General features: G+C 38.2%; 2 protein-coding genes across 4 annotated transcripts in view; one reads left to right on the top strand and one right to left on the bottom strand.

Moving 5' to 3' along the window:
- DOCK2 (dedicator of cytokinesis 2) overlaps window positions 1-12314 on the top strand; it is a 166292-nt gene that overhangs the window by 63256 nt on the left and 90722 nt on the right. For both annotated transcript variants that reach the window (XR_007628557.1, XM_050311875.1), the window contains exon 27: window positions 684-776. Coding sequence is in view for 1 of the 2 variants with exons in the window: in XM_050311875.1 (XP_050167832.1) it covers window positions 684-776 (93 nt within the window). In the remaining variant the exon portion in view is untranslated. The remainder of the gene's footprint in view (window positions 1-683; window positions 777-12314) is intronic.
- The window catches only part of INSYN2B (inhibitory synaptic factor family member 2B), a 30596-nt gene continuing 23843 nt past the window's right edge, over window positions 5562-12314 (bottom strand). The window contains exons 3-4 of one of the 2 annotated variants that reach the window (XM_050311876.1): window positions 11335-11409; window positions 5562-7943 (exon numbers count right to left, since the gene is read on the bottom strand). In XM_050311876.1, the coding sequence (XP_050167833.1) occupies window positions 7757-7943; window positions 11335-11409 (262 nt within the window). In that variant the 3' untranslated portion in view covers window positions 5562-7756. The remainder of the gene's footprint in view (window positions 7944-11334; window positions 11410-12314) is intronic. The other variant, XM_050311877.1, reaches the window with a different exon arrangement.

Below are 12314 nucleotides of genomic sequence, written 5' to 3'. Positions count from 1 at the left end.
CTTTGTTGGTATAAGCTAATTAGCTTTTTCTGGTAGAAATTTGTTTAGGCTTTTTCTTTCTTTGTTGCAATCTGGTTTCCCAAGCTGTCTAGTTATCAGGGTAAGGGCAGTAAAACTGGTGAATATAAGGTTATTCCCATTTGCTCGGTGTTTTAAAATAAATAATCAAAAGTCCTTCAGGCAACAAGAGCAGTACTTGGGCAGTGGGGCTGATCAGCTCGTGCCCTCCCAGAGCTGCAGGGTTAAATGAAGATGACTTTGTTCTTTAAAACTGTATCCTTTATGACTGCAAGAATATTCCTGAGCTCCAGACTGCCCTGAGGGCACTGACAATTTGCTTTAATTAACTGTTACCAGGGTGTTGCTGTTGAGTTACAGACTATTCACTTACTGGAGGGAACAGGAGTCCCCTGAGTGAGGGACGGGAAGTGAGTGTTGGAAACCAAAAGCAGTTGTGGAGTAGATGAGGCTGAAATTGGACTGTGGCCCCTTGGAATGAGAATTCCACGGGAATGGCTGCAACTAAGGAGCAGTGTGAGCAGGAAGAATTAGCGTTGCTCTTGCAGTAGGGTTGTTATATTACACAACTTGAACTGTCAACATGGAATTATTTGGTTTCTTCTTACTTCTGCAGGAGAAATGGTTTTAATACCAAACCTCTGTTGTTTCTGTTTCTTTTACAGGCTTCAACTTATCACCATATCCAAGAAATAATGGTGCAGTTGTTACGTACAGTGAACAGAACTGTTATTACAATGGGGCGAGATCCCTTAATTGTGAGTAATATTTTAATGTATTTCCAATGCTTTGAAACTCATTTTATAGTTATCCTGGGAAAAAAAAAAGTAAATATAGCATTTTTGGAGTCCTTGTTTCTGAACTTTTCAATTTTAATTTCAGATAAAAGGTCTCAAGCTTTAGTCTGCTTTCACTCAGCCATGCCACTGTAGTGTCTTTCGCAGTGTAATTGTGAGATTTGGATGTTCTTTAAAAGAAAAAATGGTAAATCTGAAGTTAATTGATATTTGCAAAAAGAAGAATGTCTTACAAACCTGCATAAAGGGCACACTTGAATACACTGAGAACAGTGCTTCCACTAACCTTAAGTGGACTTGTCTGAGTAAAACTTAAAAAAACAAAACTTCTATGAATAATTGGCAGATGGAAAAATCCCTGGAGCTCTGCTGGCACAGAGCACACACCTGAGACTTTCTGAGGGACATTCCACGCTTTAAGAGTTACATTCAAGGAAAGATTCTGCAATTTATGTTGATTTAAATACACATCCCATGAGGGCTTCTCTAGATTTAGACTGTTTGTGAGAAGGCAAGGGAGTTGTGTCCATCAGGAATTCTAGAGCCTGCCCTTCAGCCTGATGGGAAGATGGATGTCAACTCTTTTGTCTTTAAGGATTGGCTTGTTTGCTTTGGCCATGAGGGTACCCTGCATGTCTTTCAAACTGTGCTGTGTTTCCCTGGTTATTTCTGTTGGAAAACCAAAATACCAGCTTTAGATCATTGCCAGCCAGAGCACGAGTCTCCTAATGATTAGTCTCCTAATAACTGAGCTCTGCAAAGGAAATATTTGCCAGTGGTTGCTTCAAACTCCCCGCTGGTCCATCTGCAAGTCTCAGAATTGTGTCAGCTGTCTATCAGAACTCGGTCTGTTGTTGTTTGTGTGTAACCCTCGGGCATTTATCCGTGGTCACAACAGGAAATGGCTTGGAATGAAGACCAGTGAACCTTTCAGTTCCCTGCAGTGTTTGCAGAGGTTTTCTGTGTCACAAGGAAATCATGATCTGAGTGCTGTGGATGATTTAATCAGTCTGTTAGGGAGTATTTCTGGATCCCATAAACACCACAGGAAGAAGCAAAACAGAGCCGTGGTGATCCTGCATAAAAGATCCTTCTCATTAGGAAACAAGCTGGTTGCAGTAAATTGAAATGGCTTGGAAAATCTGTTTCTTTTTTTTTTGCCCTCTCATCTACTGTAATTTCTTCTTAACCTAAAAAGAACAAATTCAGTGTGACTTTTGAAATGCAGCTTTCTGAATGCTAATTATACTCATAAGCATCTATACATGTGTGTTTATTGGGCATTTTAGAGGTTTTTCACAGCAGAATTCCAATAAATTACTGAGTTTCCTGCAGCTGAGGCAACACCTCTCAACAGAGTGGTCTTTCACATGTGAAGAAATTGTTTGTAGTGAACAAAATAGTCTTTTGAATTCAGAAAGAACTGGCAAAATAAGGTGGTGGTTTTTTTTTTTTTTTCGTGTTCTGTGTACTGGCTTTAGTTCCCTGGCTTAATTTTCAGGTTTGCTTTAAAACATCTTGAAAGGGTCAAACTTGCTGAAGACCTGAATGGTTAATTTTTAAAAAATGAAGCAGATGGTCAGGAATTTTGTCCTGCAGAATGTTTAGGTGAGCTCAGGTTGCTGCAAGTGTGGTGAACTTTGCAGGCACGGGTGGGACACCTGGAATAGCTGCAGTCAGAGTGTGTAGCTGATGTTATTCAGGTATGACAGATCTCAAAGGGGAATAAATCTGTTACTTCCAGGAGAACAGAAGGTTATTCTTTAGATTCTTAAATCTGTCCCTATGTTTGTGAATATTGCAAGTATTTTTGTTTTCTTCTGCAGTGTGATTTTCTAGAATTTGAAAATAGTGTGGAAAGCAATGCTAATGTTATACTGATAATAACTATGATTACAATATACAAGAGCTGTAATTCCTTGGAAGTTTAAATGCCTTGCACTGGACAGATGATTGGATTTTATTCACCTGTGGTTGTTTTTACTTTCTGGCAGGAGTAAGAATTTTCATATTCAGGTGTCCTTTTCACAGTCCTCTCTCTTGTTGGCAGAGAAGGCATTAAAAGGATTTCTGGTTACAGTTCCTTGATCTTTTCTTGCTGCCAGTGCCAGCTGGAGGGAAAGGGAAGGTGCTACCTGTGCTATGTTCATGGAGTTACTGGGAAGAGTCAGGCTCAGGAGGAAATAATCCCTTCAGGAGAAGGTGGTGGTGATGGTGGAACAATAATTTGGCTTTTTGCAGCTGCTGCAGAGAAGATTTACTTAAGTGCCATTCTTGCCTTCATTGTGCTGCTTTAGCAGTTGAAGGCTTTAACAGCTTGGTTACTTTCACACTTAAAAATCCATAAAACCTTGACTCTTTCTAGTTGTAGAAGTGCTTCTGAACTTGTGAAAAGGGACAAGTTTATTGTCTGAAACTGGGTATTCAGCTTTATCTTGAATATCTTATGAAATTTAGATGTTTAGTTAAAGATGTGATGCAGTGAAGTCCTACTGCAGGAATTATGGAGGTAAAATGTAAAAGCACAGAGAACACAATACTTGTTTTCAGTCTTGGCTTGATTAGGTAAACAGAAATATCATAAATCCACCATTTACAACTTAAAGGTTTCCTTTAGTACTTCCAAACTCGATTCTGCTCACAGTGTCAGCTTATCATGATGAAATGAGTGTAGCCACACCACACAGAGAAGTTTTCAGACAATATTTATACACACATAAAGGCTTTGCCAAAAAGAAAACTGTGTGCTCTGTTAAGCAAAACTGCTCTAGAGCTTTCTCTGTGGGGAAATGATGACCAGAGGAACTCTTTGGAGAGCTGCTGTAACAGGACAATCCCATATATTCAAATATAGTCTAGCTAAAAGCTACAGATGTGTTGCTCAGTATTCCAATTTAAACCCTTGTTCTACCTGGAAAAGCTGCAGAATGATTATATAAATGCCTACTAATTTTCCATTCATTTTTCTTCTTCCAAAGGACTATTCACCTCCTTTGTAACCTAAACATTATTTATTATTAATTGGCTCCTGAAACCTCATAAAAACATCTCAATTTATTGCAAAAGATAACATCACATTAAAGGGCCTAAAAATATACAAAACATACATTAGAGGATAAATTTCCCTTGGAAGATGGTTTGTATCTAAGCTGGCAGGACTACTGAGTGTTGTGGCTTTTTCAAAAGAGCTATAGGGCACAAAACTGTCAGAAGCCCTACATGAACTGCTGTTATATGATAGAAAAATCAGTATTTTATCCATACACTCTTAAGTTTTAGAGAAAGTAAGGCTGACTCCGTAAAACAACCATTTCAAACACAGTAATTTTGGAATATACCATGTTCTGTGCAATGTTGTATAAATAGCATATTAGAGTTGTCATTGAAATACATTTTTCTCAGAAGCCCCACAATATTTTTTAGCTGTTTTGTTGCTAGGATATACAAATTTCCATGTTAAATCTAAGCAAACCAGTAACCTTTGTGCTGATGGATCTTGTCTGATGCATCCATGACACACCCCCACTGTTACCTTTCAGTGTGACAAATAGTCTTTTGTTCCAATGTTCCCTTTAAAGTTTTATGCAGAAAGCCTTTTGTGTGTGACAGACCGGGGATAATAACTCCTGGCATTTAGTAGGTGTGGTTTGATTGTGGAAACATGATGCTTTTTCTTTTGTAGGCATAATTTACTTCTGTGGTACTTTATTTTCACTGAAACTATTGTGGGATTCCATAAAATGCCTATTAGTTTTCAATTAGTTTTTCTTTTTATCCAAAGAACAGCTGTTCACTTCCTCTGTAATCTAAATGTTGTTTATTATTAATTGACTCCTGAAACCTGATAAAAATATCTCATGGTAGTCAGAGCCTCGAGAAAAGGAATGAGGGAGCTCTGTCTGTGTTTTAGATAACCCCCGAGTTTAGATTAATACATATTCCAGAATTTGACTGTTGCTGCTACTGCTGACAAAAAAAAAAAAAAAAAAAAAGAAAAAAAAAAAGATTTTGTTTTTTTAGTTGTACTGAAGTCTTGAAACAGAGAATTCCAGGACAACCTTCCTGAAGGAGGAGGGTGCTTTAGCAGCACTGGAATGTCATGTTTCCTCTCAAGGAAAACAGATGTCTTGGAGGGGGTGAGTTTGAAAGCTGAAGGCAGAGACAAATGACTGTTCTGGTGTGGCAGCAGTGGGAGCTGAGGGTCGGCTCCCTGGGTACCTGGAGTGCTGCCCTCCCACTGTGTGTGCAGATGGCACAAAGGGAATTTCAGATCCATCTCAGGCTCCGATGAGGGACAGGGAACTGAAAAACAACCGCCTTGAGAATCTGGAAAACAGAAGCTCGTTTTGACGGGGAGATTAAGGATTAAAAATCGCCCACAGCTCTGAAGTCCCTCACGCTCAGACATTAAAATATAAATCCTGTAAGCATTTCTATCGGCGTAGTTCAGTTTTTCAGGAGCATTGATGCCTATTCAGGTCCTAAGGAAGATTTAGAGCCTTACTTGCAACTTCCTTTGGGGAGACTTTCTTAAACTGAGGTTCCTGCGTGGTTTTCCTGACCCCAGGAATTGATTGGTGCTCTGTGGTGAACCAGAGTGCTGTGGTTTGTTTAAATCAAATCATCTGGATCCTTTGAAGATACATTGGAGGCATCGTATGCATTATGTGTGCAAACCCAAAACCAAACAGCTGAAAAGGAGCCTTTTTATGGTGCTTATTAACCAAAAGAAAGACAAAAAGACTGTTTTCATGTAATAAATTATTAAAAATCAGTTCACTGCAGAAAAAAAAACTTCTGGTTTTACTAGTGTTACACCTGTTGGTGCTGCTTATTATGCCTTTACCTCGGAGAATATTAGTCTTAAAATCCTATTTTAATACACAAGAATAACTTAGACACTAATAAATCCTTCATTATATCAATTATAGAGTACTTGAGTAACATAATGATGTGTTCTGATGCAGTAATTTAATTCTAACCTGTGTTGTACCCACAACCTATTAGTGAAGAGCTTTTCTGTCTCACTAAATCTGTTTTTTTTGCTGGTAAAAATTAATTTCCTTCTGAAAAGCCTCTACAATAATGATAATTTTTTGCCTGTCATTTATGTACTCACTGAACTTAACATGGAATTGTTTTTTAAAAGTGTCACTCCTCTCAAATTTTGATAAATTAAGCCATGACATATTGCATACTTTCTTCTAAAAGACTAGTTCTATTAAAAAAAAAATAATTAATTCTTCCAGACAAAATTCTTCTGTGCAAAATTGTTTTTAATGTGTTTTCAAATGTGTAATTAACCCTAAGAATTCAAGGAACACGGAAGTGTACAAAAAAAGTACAGACATTTTAAATTAACATTGCACAATTGATACAGTATGACTTAGAAAAATAGGATGCAGGGGTTAAAATATGGAACACCCTGAACCAGGGTCACTAAGAAAAGGTCTGCAGTACATTCCACTAAACTTGCTTTGGGAAACCTTTTCCCCTTTGCCCCCCATGTGAAAGGTGGCCACGTTTTTTCATGAGTAAAATAATAGGATAATCAGCCCTAAATTAGGTTCCATTGGCATTCCCTGTGCTGGCTGGCAAATCCATTATTTTTAGAGGAAAGAAGTCACTGCACTGACACTTGATAAAATCTTTTCAGCATATCTAATTTTTTTCTGTAATGCAGATAAGTTCAGAAAATATTATTTTCATGCCCAATTTTGTATTGTGTATCAACTGACACCTTAAGGCCGAAAAAACCACAGCTTGGGGTATTTTAATAAAGTGATGCAGTCTTAAATGGACAGATGGGGCAGGTGATTTAGTAAGAGAGGAGCCAAAATAGTTATTCCTCTTCATCCAGCAATTGTGTGATGACATCTGAGGGACTGTGTCCAGTTTTTAGGCTTGCAGGTAGAAGAGAGACATCAAATTACTGGAGCAGACAGCCAAGGTGCCTGGGGGCTGCAGCAGGAGCATGAGGAGAGAGGCAGTGAAAATTGGGTTGGTTCAGTCCTTAGGAGAGAGGGCTTGTTATCCATCCAGTTCTTCCTGAAGGTGCATTTGGACAGAGCAAGATGTAAAGGGCACAGGCCAAAATACGTGAAATTCGGATTAGATGTTGGGAATCAAAACTGGAGCAGCCCCTCCCGAGGAGTTTGGGGTTCTTCTCTTTGCAGGGACTCAAAACTCAAGTTCACTTAATCTGACCTTGCTTGAGTAGGGGGTTATAAGACCAGAGTTACCAGCATCTTCTCTTGTTTTATGATTCCCCAGTTCTTTCCAGAGAAATCTCTTGAATGACTGGAACTTCTAAATGGGGGCTTTTCATAATGAACAAATAAAAGGGCAGAGTAAAACTTACACCAAAATTCCTTTTTTTTTGATGTTGTTCAATATTAGATGAATGACAGCAACAAAAATATTTCAGTGGGGACGTGAAATAATTATAATTATCTCCTTTGAGGAGAGACTTGTATGAACAGCATAGGTTTCCCTGAATTTGTTCTTGATGGTGTGGTTTGTTCAAAGATCAGTGAAGTTCTTGCATTTTAGTCCATGTTGTTTATAAACAGGAAATGAAGGCTCTGTGACATGCTCAGCTTCATCTACCATGGTTGGTTTTTTTTTTTAAAGTAGAGATTTGAACCTTGCTATTTTTGGAAAGTTGAAAAAAAGGTCTTTAGAAAGCGTATGAAAGTGTCCTTGGAAAAAAAATGAGAGAGCTTCCTTCTGAAAGAAACAATTTCTCTTTTGAAAATAGTATCTTCATGCACCTTTGTTCAGTAAGATGATTTAACTAAATTCAATTATTTTGATTTTTTCAGATACCCTAATTAAACATTCTTTACCTTTGTGGCTTTGTAATAGCACATTTCAGGCCTGTGCTCCCGAGCTCTTTCTGTTCTAGTGTCTTTTGAAATGTAAAAGGAGGCAGAAGGAAGTCAAATCCACCAGAAGCATTTTCTTTTCATCTTTTTTGTTTTCCTCCTCAACTCCTTTTTCTCTGGAGCTGGAGGATCAGGTGGTGGCTTCTGAGGTGAAGCTGAAGCTGAATCTTGCTCTGCATTATCCAGCGTTTTCAAAATCTGGTGAAATCTTCCTTCTTGTTGTCTGAAGTCATATTCTACACTATGGAAAAATGAAGAGATTGAAGCTAGTAAGTGAGAAATACTCTCTTTAAAAAACACCTGGAAGGGATGTTTGTCTCATCAGAATAACTTGGCATTATTCAGTAACAGAACCTGGTGAAAACACAAGGGTATTTTGGTTTCTGCTTGGACAATAAATTAATTTACTAATTTTTTTTCAAGGGAAACCTCTTACTTTACGTGACTTAAGAACTCCAGCATTTTGCCCAAAACAATGGGAGAAAAATTAAACTTAAAAACCCAAAAATGTACCAGAATGACCTTTCAGTGCATTTTACTCAGAGGTCAGGTTTTGATACCATAATCTAACAGTCATATGCTTGGAATTAATTGAAAACTCTCACATGCTTAACTGTGTTAAATGTGAATGTCTCCCACTAGGAGACAGGCTAGGAGCAAAAATATATCAAAGTGAGCCAATATGTAAGTCTTTGAGGTAAGTGCTGTTAGTTAAAAGGGAAAATAGAACTCATTTTCTCCACTGAAACCCCCAATTATTATTAATGTCAAATGAGAGCCAAGATGTTAATTAGATAACAGCAGATGAGTGCACAGAAATCAATGGAAGGTTAAAAGAGTCACCGTGGACAGTGACTAAGCAGGATTCTGTGTATTTTCTTTATTTCAATCATCCTTTCTGGCCAGGAGAGTGGGTTGTATCAGCTGTGTGTGCTGGGCAGGTTTTAGGAGGTGGGGGGAGAGTAGAAAGGGGCATTTTTCATAACCCAAGCACAATCTGAGGATTTTTGGGATGTCCCTTCAAGGCCCTGAATTGATTTTGGCACTGATTAGAAGAAATCTGTTAAGTTAGTAAATATGTATATCCAAACAGTGCTAATTGTGTTTTTATATATATAGAAATCCATAACAATTGTTAAATAATACTTTAAGCTTAACTAGAAGCTTGTTTCTTTATAATTCACGTGTCTTGGGGTTTTTAATGAAATAATACAACTCAGTTGGTAAAAAGCAAGCAGTAGGATTATTCTGATTTAGAAAAGCTGGAGAAGGATCTCTGAACAAGAAGCAAGACATAATAAATATAAAAGAGGTAGAAGAAAGTGATATAAAATCAGTGTCTCTGGCATTTTATCAGCTTATTGCTAAAGCTGCAACTTAATACTTTTGGGTAGGCAAGAATACTAAATGTTGGGTTTCTAGCACGTGTAAAGGTAGCATCTGCTCCTAGTCCTGTTTTCTGCCCTTCTTCAGAGTTTTTAATTTAATGTTGGAGAGATCATCTCCAGAGGCAAGAGGTCAATTCAGTTTTCATTTAATACTGCCCGTGATATGCCCAGATAAATGTTTTTGTTTGCTACTTGCATTTGTTTATTATAAACAAACATTTGTGTTACATGATCTAGATTGAAAATCCCGAGTCTGGAATCCCTGCTGGGGAGTTAATAAAGCCAAATATACAGGCACTGTTAGGCAGAAAAGCTCTTTATTACTTTACTGATCAGTGTAATCCACCCTGGGATTTCTATGAGATTAGTGCATTGTTTGACTCAGGGACTGCTTAAAATGCGTGTGATAAAGATGGTTCAGTGACAGCAACCCCATATCCTGCATCACTGATGAGCTGGGTTCTTTAGGAGCAGGAAAACTGGGAGCAAGTTAAAACATTTGATTCTATAATCAATGGAAACAGGGGTGCTGTGTTAGGGGGAAAATACTCTCACAGACCTTTAGGCCACATAAAATATAACAAAAAGTACATGGGTTTGTCTAGAGCAAAGACTGACAACAATTTCATTTGGAATGTTGTCTAACTTCAAATGTTAGTCACTCAGAGTACTTTTTTCATAACCTCATCTTGTGGAACATCTCTGTAAAGTGAAAACTGTTGTTCCCTCGCTGTCTCCTGTTTCTCTCTTAAAACTAGAAAAACTAGAAACTTTTAGAGTAACAGTGTTCTCTACATGTTCTACTAATCATTGCACTGTAAAGCCTTCAGGCAGCACTGTCATTACAAACTACCTAGGAAATCAAAAGTGCACATCAGTGTTTTCTTATTTCCCCTGTCCTTTTCTTTGGATAATTGTGCCGCTTGTTCAGGACCTTTCCTGCACTGAAACTTAAAAACACAAGGTAACCATCATGGTTTGTTCTTCAGCCTGTGGTAAATGCTAGTTTGTACATAATTTCTAGAGTGATCTGTTTGTGTCTAGCCCAATAAAATACCCAGAGATTGTTTGTTAAGAGATGAGGACCAAGTAAAGGAAACCTGTTTTGTCTTGGATCTTCCTTTTCATACAGACACAGTCTGTGCTCTTGGATAAGTTGTGTAACTTCCAGAGTACCCTGTGGGCTGTGAAAAAGATGAACAGCTCTGTCTGAGAGGAGTTGAGGTGTTTAATTTGTGACATCTTTGGGATTTCCTTGCCAGAGGTTTAGGACATCAGTACCTGGCTGAGTTGTGTGTTGAACAACAGGTTCCAGTGTTGTGTTCAGTTTATTAAATTCCTTAGCAAATTTGGCTCGTGTAGAAGATGTGGTGTGGAAAAACACTTCCATGTGGGTATTTTCTATTCCTTATATCCTTTAAAAAATTAAAGTCATATTGCTTGCAAACTGACAAAGGTAATGGTCTGCCATGTTCTTTGAAATGAAGGAAACCTAAAAGAGAAATTCTCTTACCATTTATTTTTGTAAATATAATCAAGTAACCCAAGATTTCTTTTCTCTGCCTCATAAACGAGGTTGCAGAGATGAGAGAGTGTTTATAAATTGGAGGAGGCTTTATAAAATCCCTTGCTGGATGGACAGGCCACATGCAGAGTACAACCAGGACTTTGTACCTGCTGGTTTTGGGTGGATGGCTGGGGAGCTGGAGGCTCTTCCAGCGTGTTTGTACAGACATGGTGTTTGAAACATGTACAGCTTCCAGGACACAGTGCTGCAAAATTTTCTGGTCAAATTGCACTTTCTTAAATGAATAACAAATAGTTACAGAAGAGAGAAGTGTGGGAGTTTAATTTTGGTGAACATGAACTGTAGCTGTAGCTCACTGGCATTTGGAGAACTGTTCATCTTTTCCAAGATCTAAATGTATTACAGAAATCCCAGCTTTGAAAATGCAGCACACCAAGGAATTTCATCTTCAGAAATGGCATCAGAGGTTTTCAAAGCATAAGTAAGAACTCTGTGAAACCTTGGTGGCAAGTTTCTATTTGAATCCTCAGCCAACACCAACATCAATTGTTTTCTGCTTGGGAAACAAAAGGAAACACCTCATTCACACCACTTGGTGTTCTGTTAAACACTGGATTAGTCACAGCTGAGACATTTTACAGCTGTGAGCAAAACATTGTGTTGTACCACTGGGGGGATATCCAGCCCAAGCAGGGCTGTGGGAAGGAGGGCAGTACCTGTAGATGATGCAGGCAGTGTTCTGGCAGGTGCTGCAGTTGTTCAGGTCTTGGCCAGTGTGGTAGAAGTTCCGCCTGTAACAGAAAGCAGTTGGTGTAAAGTGTGTTTATAGCCACAGTAACACATCTCTGAATCTTTTAGGAACAGAAATCTGCCACTTCCATAATCCTTACTAAAAATTCTAGTGTAAAATTCTAAGTTAGAAGGTGGCTTTAAAAAACACAAACCCTGTGATTTCTTGTCTCGCATCTTTCCCACGTTGCTCTGTTGGGATTCTGGTTGTTGGTTCTTGAGTGAATATTTGTTATGAAAACACTTAGACATGCAACTGTTTCTTACAAACCCACTTTAAGGTGTTTAAAAATCCATGGTTTTGGTGAATCAGTCTGATCTTTGCCCTTATGCTTTCCAGTCTTTCCTCTTCTTGTGTTTCCTTACTTGAGTATAACCAAGTCAGATTTCTACTGCTCATAGCATGTAAATTTGGAGTGCTGAGAACAAAAGAAAAGGGATTTTTATACTTAACACCAACTAGAGCTGAATTATTTTTATCATACTGTTTTTTATCAAACTGTTAGAAACAGTTCTAAGCTGGTGGTTCATTAAGTCTGAAGGATGAGTAACTCATATTTAACAAGTTCTATTTGGATTAGGGGAGAACAGTTGGTGCCAAAATAAGTTCCTGATTGTTTTGGAATTAAAGTGGAAGTTCTTCATGTGCAGCTATACAAGTACTTGGGATTTTAAATGTCAGTGCTGGAAGATTCTGGCAAGATGGATTGAAGCTTCTCATTGAACCCCAGTGTCAAACTTCAAGGTATTTGACAAAATTTTTCTTTTGAACCCTGTGGAAACCGAACAGAGATGGATTACAAATATTGCTGGATAATCTGGCCGTGCTTCCCTGCAAATTAATCTTTGCTATTGTCGGATTTGCAAATGGAAACGTGGATTTGTAACTGGAACTTGTGCAGCCTCT

Source organism: Myiozetetes cayanensis, unplaced genomic scaffold (genome assembly GCF_022539395.1).
Source record: "Myiozetetes cayanensis isolate MyiCay16 unplaced genomic scaffold, myiCay2020 scf17, whole genome shotgun sequence".
Taxonomy (NCBI): domain Eukaryota; kingdom Metazoa; phylum Chordata; class Aves; order Passeriformes; family Tyrannidae; genus Myiozetetes; species Myiozetetes cayanensis.
This window is presented reverse-complemented; position numbering and strand designations above follow the sequence as displayed.